The 20851-nt window shown below is 32.7% G+C and overlaps 1 protein-coding gene across 1 annotated transcript; it reads left to right on the forward strand.

Annotated features, from left to right (window-relative positions):
• Positions 1-1742: 1742 nt before the first annotated feature.
• Positions 1743-20378, forward strand: Task6 (TWIK-related acid-sensitive K[+] channel 6). The gene is made up of 6 exons (XM_072537405.1): positions 1743-1931; positions 2513-2795; positions 6004-6208; positions 12711-12884; positions 16135-16301; positions 19370-20378. The coding sequence occupies exons 1-6, from the start codon at positions 1805-1807 to the stop codon at positions 19500-19502; spliced, it is 1089 nt and encodes a 362-aa protein (XP_072393506.1). The 5' UTR covers positions 1743-1804; the 3' UTR covers positions 19503-20378.
• Positions 20379-20851: the final 473 nt, after the last annotated feature.

Below are 20851 nucleotides of genomic sequence, written 5' to 3' on the forward strand. Positions count from 1 at the left end.
CGAAAGGCTTATGCCTCGCAAGATTTTTTACACTATTTAAAACAGTTTTAGAGTTTCTCGATAGTAAAGATAAAAATTTGAAAGAAAATTTATTAAAGGGAGAAACAGACATTGCTTATTTGAGAGATTTGTTTGCTAAATTTAACATGGCCTACTTGCAGTTGGAAGTTGACAGTTTAAATTGTATAAAAACAAAGTTGATCATTTCAGAGTTTCTTGTTAGAATTAAACTAATGAAGCAAAACACTGGACGGTATGAATTTTTCCAGTTCTTCAATTTGTTCCAGGTAATCTGCCAGGAAGACGATATTTCAATCTATGTTCAACATTTGAATGCCGTCTATTCAGATTTTGAAACTAGATTTGAGGATATTTTGACGTTGGTAATACCGCACTGATTATCAATTTATTTGATTTTTGATTTGATTTTTTTTTTATATATCCCGTATTATAGAATACCTAGTAGAAAGAGGTTTTAACGCAGTTATATATAACTAGAAAAGAAACAAATTGGACATCATTAACCAAGGAGATTTAATATTAAACCCAAACCTAAATTAATGCCAAATTGATCATTACGTTCATCCCTCCCATTAAATGCATTTGACCAATGCGTCTTATCATGACCTATGGGGCGGAAACTATGACTCCAACCAAGATTAAGGCATCGAAATTGAGAGTGGCACAGAGACAAATGGAACGATCTATGCTAGAAGTGACGTTGCGGGACCGAATAAGAAACCAAGATCTGTGAAAAAGAACGAGTATTGCTGATGTTGTGGAACGCATAGCGGAACTGAAATGGAACTGGGCATGGCATGTAGCGAGAATGTACGATTCACGATAGACGAGCAAAATTACAAAAATTTACAACAAAGAGAACAAAAAATAAGGGGTTTAAGAGAGGCCTATGTCCAGTAGTGGACGTGATAAGTCCTCTGCTGTATATCTTGTTAAAGATGCTGATTATTGATTATTGTTGTCGTTTTCGTTTGTTTCCAGTAATTATCTATGTTGTTCGTATCTTCTAGTCTAATGGAAGTGGAACCTGTTGTTAATTTCTTAAGAAACCTTAATTAGAGTGCATGTGTCTTGGAGTGCATGGGTCTTAGAGTACATCTATTGATTTTTTGGAGGTTTTCTGATTTTTGCAGACTCTCTTTAGCTTAAGTGTGATTGTAAAGCACAGTAGAGTATGGTCTGACCGAATATTGGCACCTGGGTAAGTCTTGACCAATTTTATACAGTTTTTAAATCGTTCATTTATTGTTATGTAATCAATTTGATTTATTACAGTATTGTCTTAAGTATATAGTCTACGTTTTGTACAGCTGTATAGATATTAATTAATATATCTTTAACATCTTAATTTATTTGTTTTTTTCTTTTACCCGATCTTTGTGGAGGCATACTTTTTATGCTTTCTCATAGGCAGACCATCAAGAAGAACGTAAAAGATATGGAAATAGTGGCATCAATAGATTTTTCAACAAATTGTTTTGATCCTATAGATTCAAAAACTCAGTAATAAATATCATATATCATTCAGTCATAAAAGTTTGAATTTAGAAGTATTAAAAGAAATGTTTTTAAATTTATTGCAGTCATTTGCATTTTTGAGTACATTGTACTCAAAGTAATATAATTGCTTGTAAATATTTCCACCATAAGTTTTTTTACAAATGTTTTAATATGTATTTTGAAATTTATCTTTTAGATATGATGTGGAGAAGGAAGCGGGAGCGCTCGGGGGGCAGCTAGCGGCGTGGGAGCCCCCCGGCCCCAGCATGACGCGCGCTAGAGAATGAAGAAGCAAAACGTTCGCACCTTATCTCTAATCGTTTGCACCTTCACATACCTTCTCATCGGCGCGGCCGTCTTTGATGCTCTCGAATCCAAAACAGAAAACCAAAGAAAAATTGTATTACAAGGTAATTGTTTAGTTAAACCAAAGTATGCATTTTAATGAAGTTCAAAAAGCACTTGAACTAATTGCAAGTAGTAGACCTTTTTGTCAAACAATTTGTTTATTATGCTGATCTTCATATTTAAATATTGCAATGTTATTTAACTTTTGTTATCTCCACCGTTATGATTGTTTTATCTACTGCAATCTATTATATACTTTTTCATGTTTTTTTTTATTATAGCTATGCCCACATTGGCTGATTTTGATTTTTCTACTACACTTTCCTTGTATAAAAATCTACCGCAAAAAATTAATTTAAGACACAGCAGACTAGCATGCTATATATAATTACTATATGCCTTATATAATAATATAAGTATGGTGTGTCTCAACAATTGTTATTCAAGGACACAAAACTCTTGTCTTTTTTACAGGATTTCTCTAAATGTACATTTTCCATACATTTTTCTGTTTTTTAAACAAAACTTATTAAGAGTAGCATTTAATCTAGTGCAATAACTTTTATTTTTTATTCGAAAACTCAACATTTTTCTTCAATAAAATTTAATTGGTTTTGATTATTTTTATATGTCATTTTTTTAGAGATACAAAATATAATAAGAAGGAAATATAATATAAGTAACGAGGACTACAGAATTATGGAAACCATAGTCCTGAAATCGGAGCCCCACAGGGCCGGACAGCAATGGAAGTTTACGGGAGCGTTTTATTACGCCACCACGGTCCTGACCACAATCGGTTACGGGCATTCCACTCCAAGCACCATATCCGGTAAACTGTTCACGATGTTTTACGCGATCATTGGCATTCCCCTGGGGTTGGTGATGTTTCAAAGTATCGGTGAAAGGGTCAATAAGCTAAGCAGGTTAGTATTGACTTATTTACTTATTTTTATTTGACATCGAGGCATGAACTAAATAATACAACTATTTTTAAAACCAAGTCATAGAAGGATATATTCCTAATATAATGTTTTATTACTCTTTACTCTATATTTATTCACAAAGTGTTTATTTTTATATATTATTTTTAGTGGATATATTAAGAATAATATTTCTTTTCAATTCGAGTCTAATTTTTTTTTCTACGTATTTTAAGGTTTCCCAATCAAGTAAGGGTGAGACTATAATTGATAAGAATATGAACCGTCCACCTAGCAATTATAGCTAAATAATGTGCCATGAAAAACAATACATACATTCAATTTGGAAAACAATAATCGCCAAACAACTTGGTTATGATAACAGCTCACAATTTAAAATAGTCTTTTTTAATAATGATTTCCAGAGTGGAAATCGAAACGTCAAATAATTGTTATAAAATGTAATTTTCATTAAAATCAAATCCCATAGAAACATACCTAATATTTAAGCTAGACATACCACAAGAGAACAGTTTCAGAACCATTCACAGATAGAGTTCGAAATGAAGATGTTAGACAACCTTTAAAACCGACGAATAACCCGAAGAATGAACAGATTTATGCCCATAGGAAAAGTAGGAAGAAGAAGAAGTTTAACGAAAAAGAACCTTTGGCGCTTCTTCCAATTTATGTATATTTCGGTATAGCTCTTCATAAAATTCTTGTACTACTTGGTGTAATTCTTCTCTATTGGTTGCTATTTTGCCGTGTTGGCTTTTAAACTTAAATATTTTGATTTTACCTTGCGTCAGTTTTTTTTTCAAGGTTTCAAACTTTTATTTTCACCTGTGACATTCTAGATTTCTCCATTATTGTAATTTCTTAAATATTTTCTTATATTTTTTGAAATTATTTTTGTTTAGTTCTCTTACTTCTCGTTTGTCTAGGTTATTTTGTTTTAAAAGTTCTCTTCGATTCTACATTAATTATTGGTAAATATGTTCAGTCATGGCGCTATGGTTTAAAGTGCCTGCCTGCAAAATTGACATGGGCGCCCTTCGGTTTTTTAAATTTAATTATATTTATTGTTCATTTAGTTTAACAAAATTTTATTCTTTTTGTTTTAATTTATACAAACTTATCAATAATACTATTAATATCGAATTTATTAATATATATATATATATATATATATATATATATATATATATATATATATATATAATATAAATTTAGTATTTCTTGGGTTTAGGTTCAATAAAATGTATATTACATGTGGAACTAGATTTTAATTTCCATTGCAATCAACGTTTCGGCAGGAAACCCTTGCCTTTGTCAAGATTCAAAACGTAAAACGGGACACAGACATTAATGAACTGAAAAAAAAGTTTTTTTTTTTGGGCAAAAAATAATGGGCAATATGATAATGTAACAGCAGCACATAAAGATGTTATTTTAATTGAAGTTAAGTAAAATCCAGAAATTGGCGTTCAAAAACTATCTGCCATGTATCCCATAATTTTAAAATCTTCCGTAGGAAATATCTTATACAACGAAAATTTTATTATTTTCATTTAACAAAGGTACAAGCACTGCTATAAGGAAAATTTTCTGCTCGTGAAGAATTCGCTAGATGGTTACAAAATCAGAAAAATCAAAATGAAGATTTTTCAGATACATTTTGTTTTGCGACAAAGCTACATTCACAAAAAATGGAATTTTTAATTTGCATAATGCACAATATTATTCGTTCGTTGGTAACAATCCCCACGTTGTTGAAGCATTTAAGCATCAGCAAAGGTATAGCATAAACATCTGGATAGGAGGAGTTAACGATTATCTACTTGGTCGTGTGGAATTGCCTGCTCGTTTAAATGATGCTCACTACTTACATTTCCAGCAAAATATTTGACCTGATTCGTTAGATGATGTGCCTTTAAATATTCGGCAAAACTTATGGTTTCCACATGACGGCTGTCCGGCCCACTTTAGCAGGAATGTACGAGACTTTCTTGATAATAACTACGAAGACAACTGGATTGGAAGCGGCGATCCAGATGCTTGGCCAGCAAAGTTGCCGGATTTTAATCCTTGCCATTATTGTGTTTGGGGATACATAAAAGCATTTGTTTATTCCGTTTCGATACAAAATAGTGCACAACTCTGTGCACATCTTTTGTAGCTATCTACTTTTGATACTTATTCTTTTGTGTTAGTTTCGTTCCATCTTTATAAATACTTTCGATTTAAAAGCCGTTAAATAAAATTTTGTTTCGATTTGATTTTTTGCTTCTTTTCCTAAACTTTTTTTACGAATTATATGCTGGCATTTATTGAAACAAAAGATAATTTATAAAATTAATTAATGTACCCATTAATTTAACTTTCATGACGAAAAAACGAAAAATTTTCAAATCAATTTTTCTAGAAAACGGTGTATTCTACCGACTTAAAGTAAGAGTACTTTTTATTACTAGAATACCTGAAAATTTAATAATCTGGTATAACTAATGTTTAAAAATTAAAGACAAAAAAGATATGCGTTAAAATAACCGTTGACCTACCCAAAACGAACGCCTATGACCAGTACTCGAATTCGCACATAATGAAATCGATTTAACTCTGGATGATAAATAATCATACTAGTTTTTGTTTTTCTAGCTAGAAGCTTTCTGGAGGTATTAAAAAAACTAATTACGGCGCCATATTTAAAGAGCTCTAGCTCCCTTAGGAGCTAGAGCTCTTTATCTTGTAGAATAGAGCTAGAGCCTCTTTTATCTCTAATTGTCTTAAAATTATCTGAGGAATTTTCGGTCTTCGTTTGTCAGGAGAGTTTCTGGACACCCTGTATATTGTTCATTAGTAATGTTATATAATAAATGCTAAACATGTTCTGGAACTATTTTCTTGTGGGATGTTCAAGTCAAATATTGTATTTATATGGGATTAAACCACAATTGATTGGAATAAAAGTTGTTGTAAATAAGGAGGATTTTTTATACTCTATGTACAATACTGACCAGTTTTTTAGGCAGTCTAGGTCAAGAGAAAGAATTAACTTTTTCATCGCAAGTTTAATAGATATAATTTAAGTTTATTAACCATAGTCTACTTAAATTAATGTATTTATAGACACTTAAAGAAAAAAACAGACATTCTATTATCTTAATAGTTGTAGTTAATGGTCTTTATGGTTTTTGTTTGATTTTAGTGTTATTATACGATCCGTAAAGTCTTCCCTTCATTGTCGACAAACTACTGCGTCAGAATTAGATTTGATCTGCGTAGTTACTTTTTTAAGTTCGTTAACCATAGCCGGAGGTGCTGCTGCCTTTTCCAGATACGAAGGGTGGAGTTATTTCGATTCAGTTTACTATTGCTTTATCACACTCACAACTATTGGATTTGGCGATATGGTAAGTAAACAGTATACAAAATTCCCTAATAAAGTTAAAAATCTACAAAATATTTTATTTTTTTATAATTTCTAACTATATCTTCACTTTGCGTAAAATTTTTAATACGTAGGCAATCCGATAAGTACTTAGCTCTCACCGCCGGATGGCGCGACTATCTAAAAAAATCGACTATCGTATAATACATTCTCGTAGATGGCTAATGTAAATATTTCAGTCGAATCGGACTCGTAGTTTTGTTTTGACCGTGTGTGAAAACGTACGTGTCCGCGGATTTTATAACAATGGAAAAAAGCAATATTTGTCGGTGATTCGAGTCTTGTTTTTGGAAGGAAAATCGCGTAGCTAAATCAAAGACGCCTGGATGCTGTGTGCTGTGACTCTTCTACTTCGATGGCAACCGTCAAAAATTGGTTTAACGAGTTTCAACGCGGTCGCAGGTCGGTTGACAGACCGCTGACTGAAAGTGCGTGAGATAGCTGACACAGTTGGCGTCTCAAAAGACCACGTATGTCATATACGAGTACTGCATGAAATTTTGGGCATGAGAAAGCTGTCAGCGCGATCGGTGCCGCGCTTGGTCACTCCAAATAACAAGCGCAACCGTGAGACCACTTCAGAGCAGTGTTTGAGGCTATTTAAGCGTAATCCAGTTTCTACTTCATTTCGTAACTGCTAACGAAACATGGATCAATTGGTATACACCAGAGACCAAGGAATATTCGAAACAGTGGATGGCACCCGGCGAATGTGCTCCGACAAAAGTCAAAGCTGCCCAATCGGCCGGAATGGTGTTGGCCACCATTTTCTAGTATTCACAAGGGGTGATCTACATCGACTACCTTGAGAAGGGCAAAACGGTCATATGGTTCTACTACGTCTAATTATTGGGCCGATTGTAGAAAAAATGACCCCATTTTTCCACCATAACAATGCACCTGGAATTGAACTAACAGTTGCCCATTCACCGTATTTTCCAGATTTGTGGCCGTGCAATTTCTTTTTGTTTCCAAACTTGAAAAATTCACTAGCCGGGCAGAAATTTAAGTCGAATGAGGAGATTATTGCCGTCACGAAAGCCTACTTTGCAGACCTCGAGAAAACGTATTTTTCAACGGGTTAAAGAAGTTGGAGCATCGCTGAGTCAAGGTTATGGAGTTAAAAGGAAACTATGTTGAGAAATAAATGGCCATTTTTCCAAAATTTTTGTTTTTTTTTGTAGGCTAAGTACTTATCGGCCGCCGTAGTATATATTTATATTATTAAAGAGAATATTCCGCTGTATGTCATTAGTTTATCTTAATTCTCCTTTCAATATCATTCCCATTCACAGCCATTTTAGCTTCAGCGTTCCTTATCATGGCATTTTTGGTCTTTTTATTCGGCTCCTTTGGATTATTATATTATAATATTGGAGTATTATTTAAAAATATTTTAAATAATAGTCCAATAATGATAATTAATTGTCTGTTTGTTGAAATATATGAAAACCCCACTAATTGGATAAGTTATCTTTTATTTCGTTTAAATATCTGTTTTTATTTTTTTTCTCTCAGGTTTCTTACTGTTCATACTTACAGGGTTCTTTATGGACGGGACTGCTGTGGCGCATCCAGGGGTGGTTTTGGGGGTTAAAACCCCCTCCCCCAGGGCATATAAAGTAAACAATATATAAAGAATGGTAGGAAAATGTAACTTGTCTTTCACACACAATACAAAAAATCCAAAACGCTGATTTAATAATTAAATTACCTCTTTAAATATCTAGAACACAATAATTATTGTATAAATACACAATAATTAATAATATTTTTCATTATATTTAGATATAGATACCTAATATTAGGCTTATGAAAAAGTAGACAGAACGAGTCTGTTGCGAGTAGCATGCGCCTACAGGACTGTATCTGCGGTGGCCTTATGGTCTATCACGGGTTGTGTTTCTCTGCATGTGTTAGCACTAGAAAAGAGACATCTCTATGGGAGAAGAAAGCATTTGACAACAGCTATAAAAAAAAGAAGAAAGGGAAAGATCAATGGAAAGATAGCTAGAAGAGTGGAACAACAAGGAAGATGTTGCTCAGTGGACAAAGATGCTGATCCCGAGCCTAAGGGACTGGGTAGATTGTCTGTTTTAGGGCGTATCTTCATATGTTCAGAAAGACAGATACAGATAAATGCCTATACTGCGAATATTCCGACATTGTTACTCACACAAGGCTGAAGTGTAATATATGTACAGTGGAGAGAAACAGAATGTATAAAGAAATAGGTATGAACAATGTGACTGTAAGAGAGATGATCGTGAAGATGACGGGAAATACGGAGGGATGGAATAGTGTTCACAATTACATCCGAACAGTCATTAAAAAGAAAGAAGAAGAATAGAAACAGCAACCGGGCTACCGACAGAGATAAGATCTAATTACTATTTTAATGGAAATAAGTCTCAATTGAAAGTTAAAATAAGTTTATTGACGTTTGAATTTTTGATCTTTGATCTTGCACTGATAACTTGTTTATACTCCAACAATTAATAGAAAAAAGAATAGCGGTTGGTACCGAAGTACATCTAGCCTTCATCGACCTAAAAAAGGCGTATAATACAGTTCCAAGACTTAAATTGTGGCAAGCTTAACAACAACTCGACATTAGTCCATACCTTTTAGGAATAATCACAGAAGTATACAGGGATAACACTACTTACCTAAAAATTGGATATAGACTATCAGAGCCAATAAAAGTAACTACAGGACTAAAACAAGGATGCAGTATGTCACCCTTACTGTTTAATTTATATATTGACGCAGCCCTCCAAAATTGGAAAAACCACTGCCAGGGAATGGAAATCCCCATAGGAAATGACGTACTGTTCTCCCTGAACTTTGCTAATGACCAAGTCATCCTAGCTCAAGATTCTTATGATCTAGAATTTATGATAAAGCGTCTATAGGGAGAATATTTAAAATGGGAGTTACAAGTCAGCATGAAGAAAACAGAATATTTACTTAATTATCAATTTAGATGCAAGGTTTGAAGTGTTGATAGACGAGGACATGGAAAACAAACAAGTGGAAAAATTTAAATATTTAAGTACACTCATTGCTAAGAACGGCTTGGGAGAAACCGAAATTAAACACGAATTAATCAGGAACGTAAAATTTTAGGATGTCTGAACTCCTTATGGTGGGATCACCACATTTCCAAAAGAAACAAAAAAGAATAGGGCAAACCATGGTTGAATCAGTTCTTTGTTATAGCTCTGAAGTATGGACAATTAATGCAGACCTGGAGAAAAGATTGTTGGCAGTTGAAATGGATTATTTGAGAAAGAAAAACCAACGAATCTATAAGAAATAACATAAATGCTACAGAAACGGTCATTGACAGAACAGAAAGAAGAGGTTCAAAATGGTTTGGACATCTATTAGGAATGCCTGACGAACGTTGGTCCCAAAAACTTCACAAATGGAAGCCCCCTGGAAGAAAAAAAAAGAGGTAGAGCTCGAAGCATATGAAATGAAGGAATTAGAAGAGCGATGGAATCGAGAGGTTTGGAGGAGGAGCATGCTTTGACCCGGGAGGATTCCCGGAGGAGAACGGGAATACGGCGATAGCCGTCTTCAAAATGTATTGTATTTACAAATTGGATTAATGTCAAACGTCAATAACCTTATTTTAACCTTCAATTGTGGCTTATTCCCATTAAAATAGTAATTACTTTAAAATGCTACAAGAAAATAGCTTCAGAACAATAGATAAGATCTAGATAAGAGAAGGGAATGTTCCAAAAATGTCGTTAACCTTACAGTGGCCACCCCACTTTCGGAGTTCGGTACGTGCGACAGTCAACTGCGCACAAGTAAGAGAGGGTGGTTTTAGTTGGTAGGCAGGATAATAGATAGCTGAATCTTTGGCGCTGCTATCTTTAGTACTTTATATTAAACTAAAACCCAAATTTTAGGGACTCAAAATGAAGGTAGCATAAAAAAATTTCAAAACCCCCCCTAAGACAAATTCTGGGTGCGCCACTGCGGGACTGTAATTCTATTGCTGACCGTTCGAGTTTCTTAAACTATCAGAATCCTATAGAAATTTTCTACAGAAAATCGCTGTAGAGAATATTAAACGTACCAAATTTATGAGTTAATTTGATTCCCTAGCAATAAATCACGGTCAGATCAAGTGTAAGTATCTTTCAATTCATTCTATATATATATATATATATATATATATATATATATATATATATATATATATATACCGTGCGGTCCATATGTATGGAATAAATTCATTTTTAGCGTTATTATGTGTACTATCTGAAAAAAACCTGAAACAGGTCGATTTTTATTCTTAAATTGACAATTAACAGTATGAAAATATTATCCCCTTCCAGCACCCCCTTTGAATTATAAGAACCCCCTCGAAAATTTTAAATAACAAAGGGGGTCGTGTGGCACCTTGTTAGAAAGGGATTTTAGTCCTCTGTTCAGTAGTTTAAATTTTTTTGAGTTTGTGCAGTCATAACTGAGACTATTGATTTTTACAATTAAATTAAAAATGTTCAACTTGACCACCATTATTCACTTCTTGACAATAACCGAGGAGATTTTGGAATTCTGTATTTTGTATGACCTCGGAGGTTATTTTGTTAGTTTCTTCCATTATCCTAACTTTTAAATCAGCAATATTGCCTGGTCTATTAAAATATACTACTATTGAAATAATCAGATATTTTCGTATCTGTTCTGCTAAACATTAGGAAAAAAACTTTAAAGATAATAAAATACTAGTCAAAAAGCCAAATAAACAATTGATATGAATCTAGTAGGCTGCTGTCGTTTAGGTATTTAAAGTTACTAAAAGACGTCAGTATAATATTTGTGCGAGTATTAAAATTAATTATGGCTCGTTTGTCCGAGACTCAAAGAATAGACATTTTAATTATGATTGGTTTTGACAATAAAACAAGAACTCAAAAGGAGGTTTGTGAAATGTTTAATAATAAATACCCTGGTCAACAAGTTTCGCAGTCTACAGTTAGAAAAATTGAAAAGAAGCTTCGTTATACTGGACATGTAAAAAATATTGAAAAAGCAGGTAGAAATGTTAAATTTACCGATGAAAATTTTAAATGTACTTCTAGAGATTGAGGAAAATCCGCATATGACAACTCGAAAACTGGCTGCCGTCAATTATCTAAGTAAATCATCTATTTTGGGCGTTTTGCATAAAGAAAAATATCACCCTTACAAAGTTCAGTTGGTTCAGGAATTAAATGAAGATAATCTCGATAGAAGGCAAGAATTCTGTGAAAAAATGATGATTGTCAGAATGAACGCAGATTTGCAGTTCATAAACAAAATAGTTTTTTCTGATGAAGCGACGTTTCATTTAAACGCACCGGTTTACAAACTCAGAGAAAATCCTCACTTGGTGTGTGAGACACAATATCCTAAAAAAAATTAACATTTGGGCTGGTACCAATAACAATAAAATTATTGGTCCTTATTTTTTTGAGGGCACAGTTGATGGTGAGGTTTATCTAGATTGTTTGATTAACTTTTTAATACCCGCATTACGAAGATTTTTTCCCGATGTCAATCATCCAAATGAGATAGATCGATCTATTTACTACTAACAAGGCAGAGCTCTTCCGCATTTTGCACGTATAGTAAAAAATTATTTAAACGAGGTTTTTCCCAATAGGTGGATTGGAAGAGGTGGAACGATCGAATGGCCGGCTACATCCCCGATTTGACTCCTCTCGATTACTTCTTATGGGGTTATTTAAAATATAAAGTATATTTTAATAGACCAAACAGTATTGTTGATTTAAAAGTTAGGATAACGGAAGAAATTAACAAAATAACTTCCGAGGTCGTACAAAATGTTGTGCGAGAATTCCAAAATCGCCTCGGCTATTGTCATGAAGTGAATTGTGGTGATGTTAAACATTTAATTTAATTGAAAATTACATTGAAAAATAGATTCTAAATATTATGTGACATTTCTCTTCATTCAAACTAAAGTTTTGTGATAGAGACATTATCAAAATTTTACATATTAAAAATTAATTTTCTTAGTTATGTTTGCACCAAACTTAAAAAACTTTATATTTCTGAATAGAGGACTAAAATCCCTTTCTACCAAGATACCACACGACCCCCTTTGTTATTTAAAATTTTCTAGGGGGTGCTTTTAATTCAAAGGGGGTGCTGGAAGGTGATAATATTTTCATACTGTAAATTGTCAATTTAAGAATAAAAATCGACCTGTTTCAGGTTTTTTTCAGATATTACATAATAACGCCAAAAATGAATTTATTCCATACATATGGACCGCATGGTATATATATATATATATATATATATATATATATATATATATATATATATATATATATATATATAAGTATATTAAATAAATTTTATAATTTTATATAAAAATTAATTTTTCTGTCAATTTTCATAAACATAAACGTTTATTCTTTTATTTATAGGTAGCACTTCAAAAAGATAACGCGCTGAGTCAAAAGCCCGAGTATGTTATGTTTGCACTTATTTTCATCCTATTCGGGTTAGCAATAGTAGCAGCTTCGTTGAATTTACTGGTTCTTCGATTTGTTACTATGAATACGGAGGATGAGAGACGAGACGAAGCACAAGCGATGCAGGCAAGTATTGACATAATATAAAATTGAGTCAAATTTCGTTATAATTTATTATATTTAGTGACAATATTCCATCAACTTCATTTGGATGGTTCATTAATGAAAAATCATCATCATTAACAGCATGATCTTCTTCTTCGAGTGGCTTATCCGTTGATTCAGGTTTTAATGTAATGGTTGTATTAATTACTTTACTTTCATACTTTTTAGCATCTAATATCAAAATATAGAACATAAAAATGGAATTGAAAGATTTTTACAAATTAATTAAGGTAAAGCGACCTGCATATCAAAAAATATAAATATAAGTATATTTTAATATTTTCAAAGTACGTATAAAAAATACAGAATCATAAAAACCTAATTTTGATATAGAAGAGGCATAGAAAAACTAAAAAAAAAAAATAAAAAGATGTACATACTTAATACATTTTGAACCTAAAAAAACAACAAAAAATACCTTCATAAGTTACTAGCAACAGTCTTTTTTCCATTTATTACATAAGAGCAAAGAGCTATGAAAGTCCTACAAATTATTTATCTTAGGTACAGAAAAAAAACCCTTTTTATTAATGTACTGAGACGGTACAATTAAACAATTTTTCTCTGGATCATACTAAATAGTATAATCTGTCTCTGGCCATCTCCAGTGATATCCTATTTTTTCCAAAGGCTTTGATTTTGAATTTATCTTCTGTTATTTCTTCTATTACCCCTAGAGAATGTTTCTCCTCGTAAACCACAATGACGTAGTCATCTAGTTCGTAGTCGCCCACCTCTAAATCTATAGAATTCTCAACTTTCGGCTTTCTAGTTCTTTCACCAGTTTTTCTGCACGAACCAACATTTTTGTTTAAATTTTTATTTTCTTTTTTATTTGCTCCATCTATCTCTCCTCTTTGTTTTTCTTCATTCTTAATGTTTAGGTTTAATTTGACAGCTTTCAAAATTTTAATTTTTTCTGTTTTCTTGCCATCAGATTCTGCATTTTTCTTCGTGATGGCAGGTGCTTGTTTTTCTTTTTCTTCAAGCTTTTATTTTTTCCTTGCTTCCTTTTAATTTTTTTCAGCTTCTGCTCTTCTCTGGTACTCCATAAAATCCTCAGCAATCGTTACAACAGGTGTTAATTTTTTTGTAGGCTTTCTTTTGGACGTTTGAGATATTTTTCTGGGGAAATAAAATGCATTTTTAAATGGCGTTGGAAATTTTGGAGGAGTGAAACAGTGCTACCAAAACAATTCCATTTTCACGACAAAACTCGCTCCTTGCCAGAGATTTATGACTAACATGTTCATCCAAAAATAACACGACAATTCGCTTAATGTTTTTTCGTTCAACCATTTATTAAAATAGTTTGCGACATACTCATAAAACGTTTATGTATTCATCCATCCACTTTCATTGTATCCGATACCCCAACCTATTGGCTTAGTTGGAACTAAATGTTTTGGTAGCCTTGTATAGGGAAACAAAACCATTGGTAGTGGGATATTTCCACTAGCGGATATTGTTGCTAATACGGTCAGACATTATTTTTCGTTAGCAGTTCTGTTATATACAGTTTAAGACCCTCTTTTAACTAACACTTGTTTGTGCTGTGGAACCATGAAAAAGGCTGTTTCGTCACAGTTGAATATTCGGCTTGGATATTGTTGCTAATACGGCTAGACATTCTTTTTCAACGTTTGCAGTTGTGTTATATACAGTTTTAGATACTCTTTTAACTAACATTTCGTCTGTCCTGTGGAGCCATGAAAAAGGCTGACTCTTCATAGTTGAATATTCGGCTTGGATTTTCCAACACATCTGTGATGCCATTTTGACTGAAATAATCATATACTTTCTTGATCAAATTTCTTATCATTTCCTCTGTAACGAAGAAATGTCTAGCTGTCATATTTTGCGATACACGAGATCTCACTTCGAGATGCCGGGTTAGGAAATGTTGTTACCATCTATTTTCAGAAATTCCATTCTTAAATGGATTATTTCTCTTTAGATTTTTAATGAGCAGTGCTACGGTATTAATAAGCTGATAGCGTATCACGAAAAAACCCACGGCAGCCAAAAAAATTTTTTGGCTGCCGCGTATCTTACGATTTTTCCTCATCACTAGTTAAAACTGGTGGTCTTCCAATATTTTCGTGCACATACTTTTGGATTCACATTTTTCAATGTACTTTTTGGTAGGGTATACCATATATCTTGGATGCTTTATAGGCAGACTTGCCACTTTTCATGTCATTTAGTGTCCGATCCAATAGCTCTTGTGAATATTTTTTTCTTTACATTGGCTTAGGCTTTTTAGTTCTGACCATGATTCTAGAAAAAAATTAAACTTGAATAATTGAGTCTTTTTGTAGATACCACGTCAGGCTAAATTTGGGTTAGGCCGAAATTAGTGCACATGCGAAATATAATAGAATCTAATACCACCCAGAATAAAATAAAATTATTTTAATGTTTTTTGTAGTAATAAATTGTCAGACTATAATATTTTATCTTAAGAATCTTACAAAAAAACAATTAATTTTTTTTTTGGAACAATTTCGAGATTTTTTTTTCAATTTTCTACCATTACAAATAACTACCGGACTTTCATAGTTGTAAACTTCCTTGTTTGTTTGTATAGAAAAAAAGTATTGTACGGAATCTGATAGTACGTTTTTGGTAATATTTTTTTAAAAGAATATATTACTTTTTTAATAATTTTTGATATTAAAGAACAAAAACTTGAATTGAAAAAAAAAAACACCAATATTCGTTATTACGGCGCATTGGGCCATTATTAGATTAGCCGCTAAAATTGTGCCCTAATACCAGCCTAACCTATTTTTGTAAATTCTTCTTTGCTTTGGTCCAAAAACTAGTAACTATTGCTAATGAACAAACTGCTGCATGTAGGTGAAAAAATTCTTTCTGTAATAATTTGCAAGCAAATATTGTAACCGATTGCGTCGCTTGATTAAATCGAACTGACTAAATAAAAAGCTAGAACATATCACCCCACCATTTATAAAAACAAAAAATGGCCTAATAAATTTCTCACTGGGATACACAAGCGCCGTAGTATTAAGTTTAACCAACTGTATTTACAAAAGAATTTAAATTTTTTTAATAAACCGGATTTACATCACGAATTTGTATAGGCCGTTAATAGGTAGTCTTACATTACACAAGACAAATCCGAAGAAGTGGTGGATAACTAATTCTGAACTAATTTGTAAACCAATCAATTTTTTATTCTTTGCAGGCTTTAGCGGGGGCAGTTAGGTTAGAAGGAGACGTAATAACAGCGAACGGATCCATTTTAAGTGGTCAATTAGGACATCATTGTACAGAAACCACGTCCTTAGATATTGATGATACCTCTGTGTGTTCTTGTCCATGTGGATGTATACCAACTAATACGAGACATAGGTAATTAAATAGTTATGATTCGGGTAGATTTTATTTTTTTTTTCTTTAAATAACAACACAAATGCTTCATCGCAGTACACACCTATCAATGAAGACAAAAATCATATCATATTCATTTTGTTGAAAATTTCAAAAGGATGAAATTTTCTTTCTTAGATTCTAATAAAGTTTCTAAAACTTAAAGTTGTTATCAAGTTTATAAAGAAAGATTCAGTACAATTCATGAGTATGTTGTAGGGGAGGCCTGGGAGACTTTGGACTTTTAGATATACTATTAAAACAAGGATTAGAAATACAATACATATTAACTAACGTCTAGGTAGTTTTTAATTGTGTTAAAATAATTACAGTCCTTATGGGAGAGTATAACTCGCAGAGGTGCTTCTGTCTATAGTCTCCTTACCCTCAAGGAGATTATGGCCAACCATAAAGGAGACAATGGGCAATGCATTTCGCCAAAACAACCTTTTTAAAAAAAAAACTAAAACATTGTTTATTCGGAAACGCTTACAAAATTGATCTAATACTAATAATTAATGTAAATTGTGTTGTGATAAATCTGTATTAAAATAAATCATTTCCTCATATCTTGCACTATTATCTTTAATTGGCGGGGGTAGAATTACTACAATATCAGTAACAATCACTGTAGCTGTAGGCTCAGAAGTGAAACTGAATCTATTTGATGGCATATTTTTCTTTAAGAATCTGACCTCACAAGCTGTTTGATCCACATTATCAACTACTGCTAAAAAATTTCTAACACATTTTTTCCCAAAAACTTTGGTAACAACGTAATCGCCATTAGAAGTTTCTGTATATAGCCTTTCTTCTTCTAATTCGAAACTATCATCTGATGAATTATCGTTGTACTCTACTTCATCACTATCGGAGTCCGATGATTTCTCCTGTAGGATTTTCCTCTTAACTTCTTTCTTTTTCTTATTTGCGACTATATTGTTTCACTTCAAAGTTTCCTCAAGTAGATTTTTCTCCGGTGTATCGGTTGCAATCATATATTGGTCTCTTTTCCTATTTCTATTAGAAATTTTTCTAGCAGGTGCTTTTGGATAGGACTGAATAAGTTCTGGAGATATAAAATGATTTGTGTCGTGTAATGAGTTGTATTTAGGTGATGTTTGCGAATCTGAAATTGTATGATCTGGAACCGAACTTGTAGATGCAGAAGCTATATTGTCAGGTATAGGACGATCTGTGACAGATGAAGATAGAAAATCTTCTTCAGACAATATATTTTTATCAAATGGAACAATCTCTGTAGATCGAAATCCAGATTTTATATTAATTGGATTAGCGGCTCTGTTCCAAGACTGAAAACACATCAAAGGTAGATCGTATATGTTCAGGATTTGTCGAGAATGAGAAAGCTTCCATGAATCTGCTGCCTGATTAAAAAAAGTTTTAAATGGATCGAAAACAGTTCGATCCAAAGGTTGGAGTTTATTTGAAGTATGCGGGGGAAGTGTAAGAATTACGATGCCGTTGGCTCTGCAAAACTCCACGGCATCCAAGGATATATGCGACTCATGGTTGTCCGTGACAAACAAAATCCGATTTTCTGGGAAACATCTAACATTTTTCACAAAGTGTTTTAAAACTTGAATAAAGTTTTCACGTTTCATCTAACCGCTGTTATATGCTAAACCTAAAGGTCCGTCATCAGGAACTGACGTTATCATTCTGACAGCATCAAATCTTCGCCGCGAAAAAATCCAAACTGGTGGTAAAGCATTCCCATTTGCACAAATAATACCAACATGGGTCATGAGTTCATTCTTTCCCTGGATGTTACTTTTCCTATTTGATATTCACCTTTTTTGCCTACTACCTTTTGAACACGCTGAACAGCCCGTCACGCCCGTCTGAAAAAATTGCATATTTAATATGATAAGAACAATTTTATGTACCTACGTACCTTATCTAAGTTATAAATTTGAGCCGGTGTAAAGGAATAGCGGAATAGCGGATATTCTGGAATATCCCCACATTTATTCTGTTAAAACTAGTCATACTTACTAAGCTAGTTGCTTCTGGTTTTCTTACTGTTAGCCGTGGGTATCGTCGCATGAAATTTGTAAACCAACATTCTGATGCCAATTTTATCAGTTTCCATTTTTCTGGTATTTTTTTTCGTTTTCAACAGCGTATTCATAGGCTAAACTTCTAGTTAATTTGGGTGTAAGATCATAGAATATTGACTAACGTTTTGGCAAATAATTTTCTAATTGAGTTTCCATCTCATTTGTGATTTATGAAAATCTGGTTTAAAGTTCATTTGTTCCATTCCATTTAATTTTGCGTTCTTGACGTAATTTGCTAAGCGGCTTTTATATGCCCTGTATGGTTTTCTTTTAACTTCTTTCTTTTTCTTATTTGCGACTATATTTTTATTAAGTTATTAAGTTATTTTTTATTACAACCTCGATGGCTTGTTTCATAATTAAGGGATCAAAATCTCTATTAGTTTTTTTGTTGTACATGTTTGGAATTTTTAATGGACTATCCTACAAAATAAAAAGCCATATTTATTATTTTATAGGGAGACATCGAACAGAGTTAGGCGACTATGGACATCTGTCCATTGTCTACTCTGTATACACAAGAAACATTTTTTGGCCACAAAATGAAACGTGTTCAGAAATAGATGATTATTGAGGTATAACCTCAAACTATATGTGTTTATCAAACTCTCACCAAAATACAATTTTATAAATACTTTTCATATTGGACGTATAGCTTACATATATACCATCTGAAATTACATAGTACTTACCAAAAACACAAAATATTCAATATTTTTCACACTATGTTTTTACTAGAGTTCTCACTCGGTACACACGAAACCTTATTTACAACGACTCTTTTAGCAGTTCAGTGAAGTCGCTAATAATATTTTTCCCGGGACATTTAAACGTGTCCATTCTCTCCTTGTGTCCAAAGTCTCCCAGGCCTCCCCTATACTGAGACGATACGGTTCAAACTTGGTAGAGTTATCTCTGACAGTAACAACCTACTCTCATTGTAATAATTAATATTTTTGTTATTAGGTTTACAGTCCGGAGATCACCGACACAAATCAGACATCTTCTTCCCGTTCTGCCGATGCATGAGCTCCACCTTCCCCAGGGGTCAATTTTGCCCCCACCAGCAATATTTCCGAATCACAGGGCTTCGATATGATCGCCTAAACGGGCTATCAGCCTATGCTAATCAATGTGATAAAATAACTGAATTAAAATCGATTAAATTGATCTAGCTAGTGATAGATATTAACCATGCAATAGTGGTTGGTATATCATCGACAAGCGAAGCCGTTGACCCGAATTTAGGAAATAAAACAGAAGCCTCTAAATTTATATCCTACAGAAATACGCCTTAATATTTATGGTGCAAATGCCAATACGGGTCTATTTAGTACTCTTTCACTCCTTGGCAGCTATATACTAAATGCAAAACAGATGTCGCTATACATCATATTTCACTTGTTACCATATTTCAAATGTGGTAGCACATGTGGGACCGATTAGGTATTTTGGTTGCAATGGATAGCAAAATGAATGCAATCAGGCAAAATGACAAGTGTGCTGGTTCCAATTAGATCGGGTTGAAAGTCCACAATGATCTATAAAATACATTTCATAGATCAATTTAACACGTTCCTGATTCTTCCTCATTCCTCTACTATTAATTGCATCTTTCGACCTTATAATATCGATAATACTGTCATAATAATTGTCTACTTTAACTTATTCACTAAAAATTGTCCAATATAAGAATTCACTCTATAAAATATAATGTAATACGGTTACCATAACTCCTAAATAAATTACAATCAAACAAATGTCATTTAGATATGTCAACAAAATTGAAATTTTTACTCTTCTAGTTGTAATTATTGAAATATTCACTTTATTTACATAGAATAATAATTATTCTAATAAATTTACAGTTTTCTCCTGAAGAAGTCACAAGATAGTGACGAAATATTGAGACATAAAACAAATAGTTTTATTTCCACAGACCGATTGCTGATACTATAAATCAATATTCAACACAGTACAGTCGAAATAATTTGAAATATATATATATATATATATATATATATATATATATATATATATATATATATATATTGTATATAGTTCTTATTATATTACTATAGCAAAGTAATTGTTGGCAAAGTGACAAATCTTGTAATGTGATTGTCCCGTATATAAAACATGATCAATCCCATGACTTTTACTGACAAATTCGTTTATGGCAACAAGTGACATCTGGTATGCAATAAATGTTTTGCGTTAATTTCCATGCATTCATAATTAAAAAAATATTGACAATCGGTATTGGATGATTTCACAATCAGAACTAGAGAGTGAAAGGACAACTAAATGTTGCACCTTGCACCATCATTTACATTATAGAGAAAATTTATTTATGTTATCTGTAAAAATGTACATATATTCAAAACTATAGAGCTATTTTACTAGAGATCATTATATATACATTTTGTTTTTACAAAAAAATAGTTG

Source organism: Diabrotica undecimpunctata, chromosome 7, assembly GCF_040954645.1.
Source record: "Diabrotica undecimpunctata isolate CICGRU chromosome 7, icDiaUnde3, whole genome shotgun sequence".
Taxonomy (NCBI): domain Eukaryota; kingdom Metazoa; phylum Arthropoda; class Insecta; order Coleoptera; family Chrysomelidae; genus Diabrotica; species Diabrotica undecimpunctata.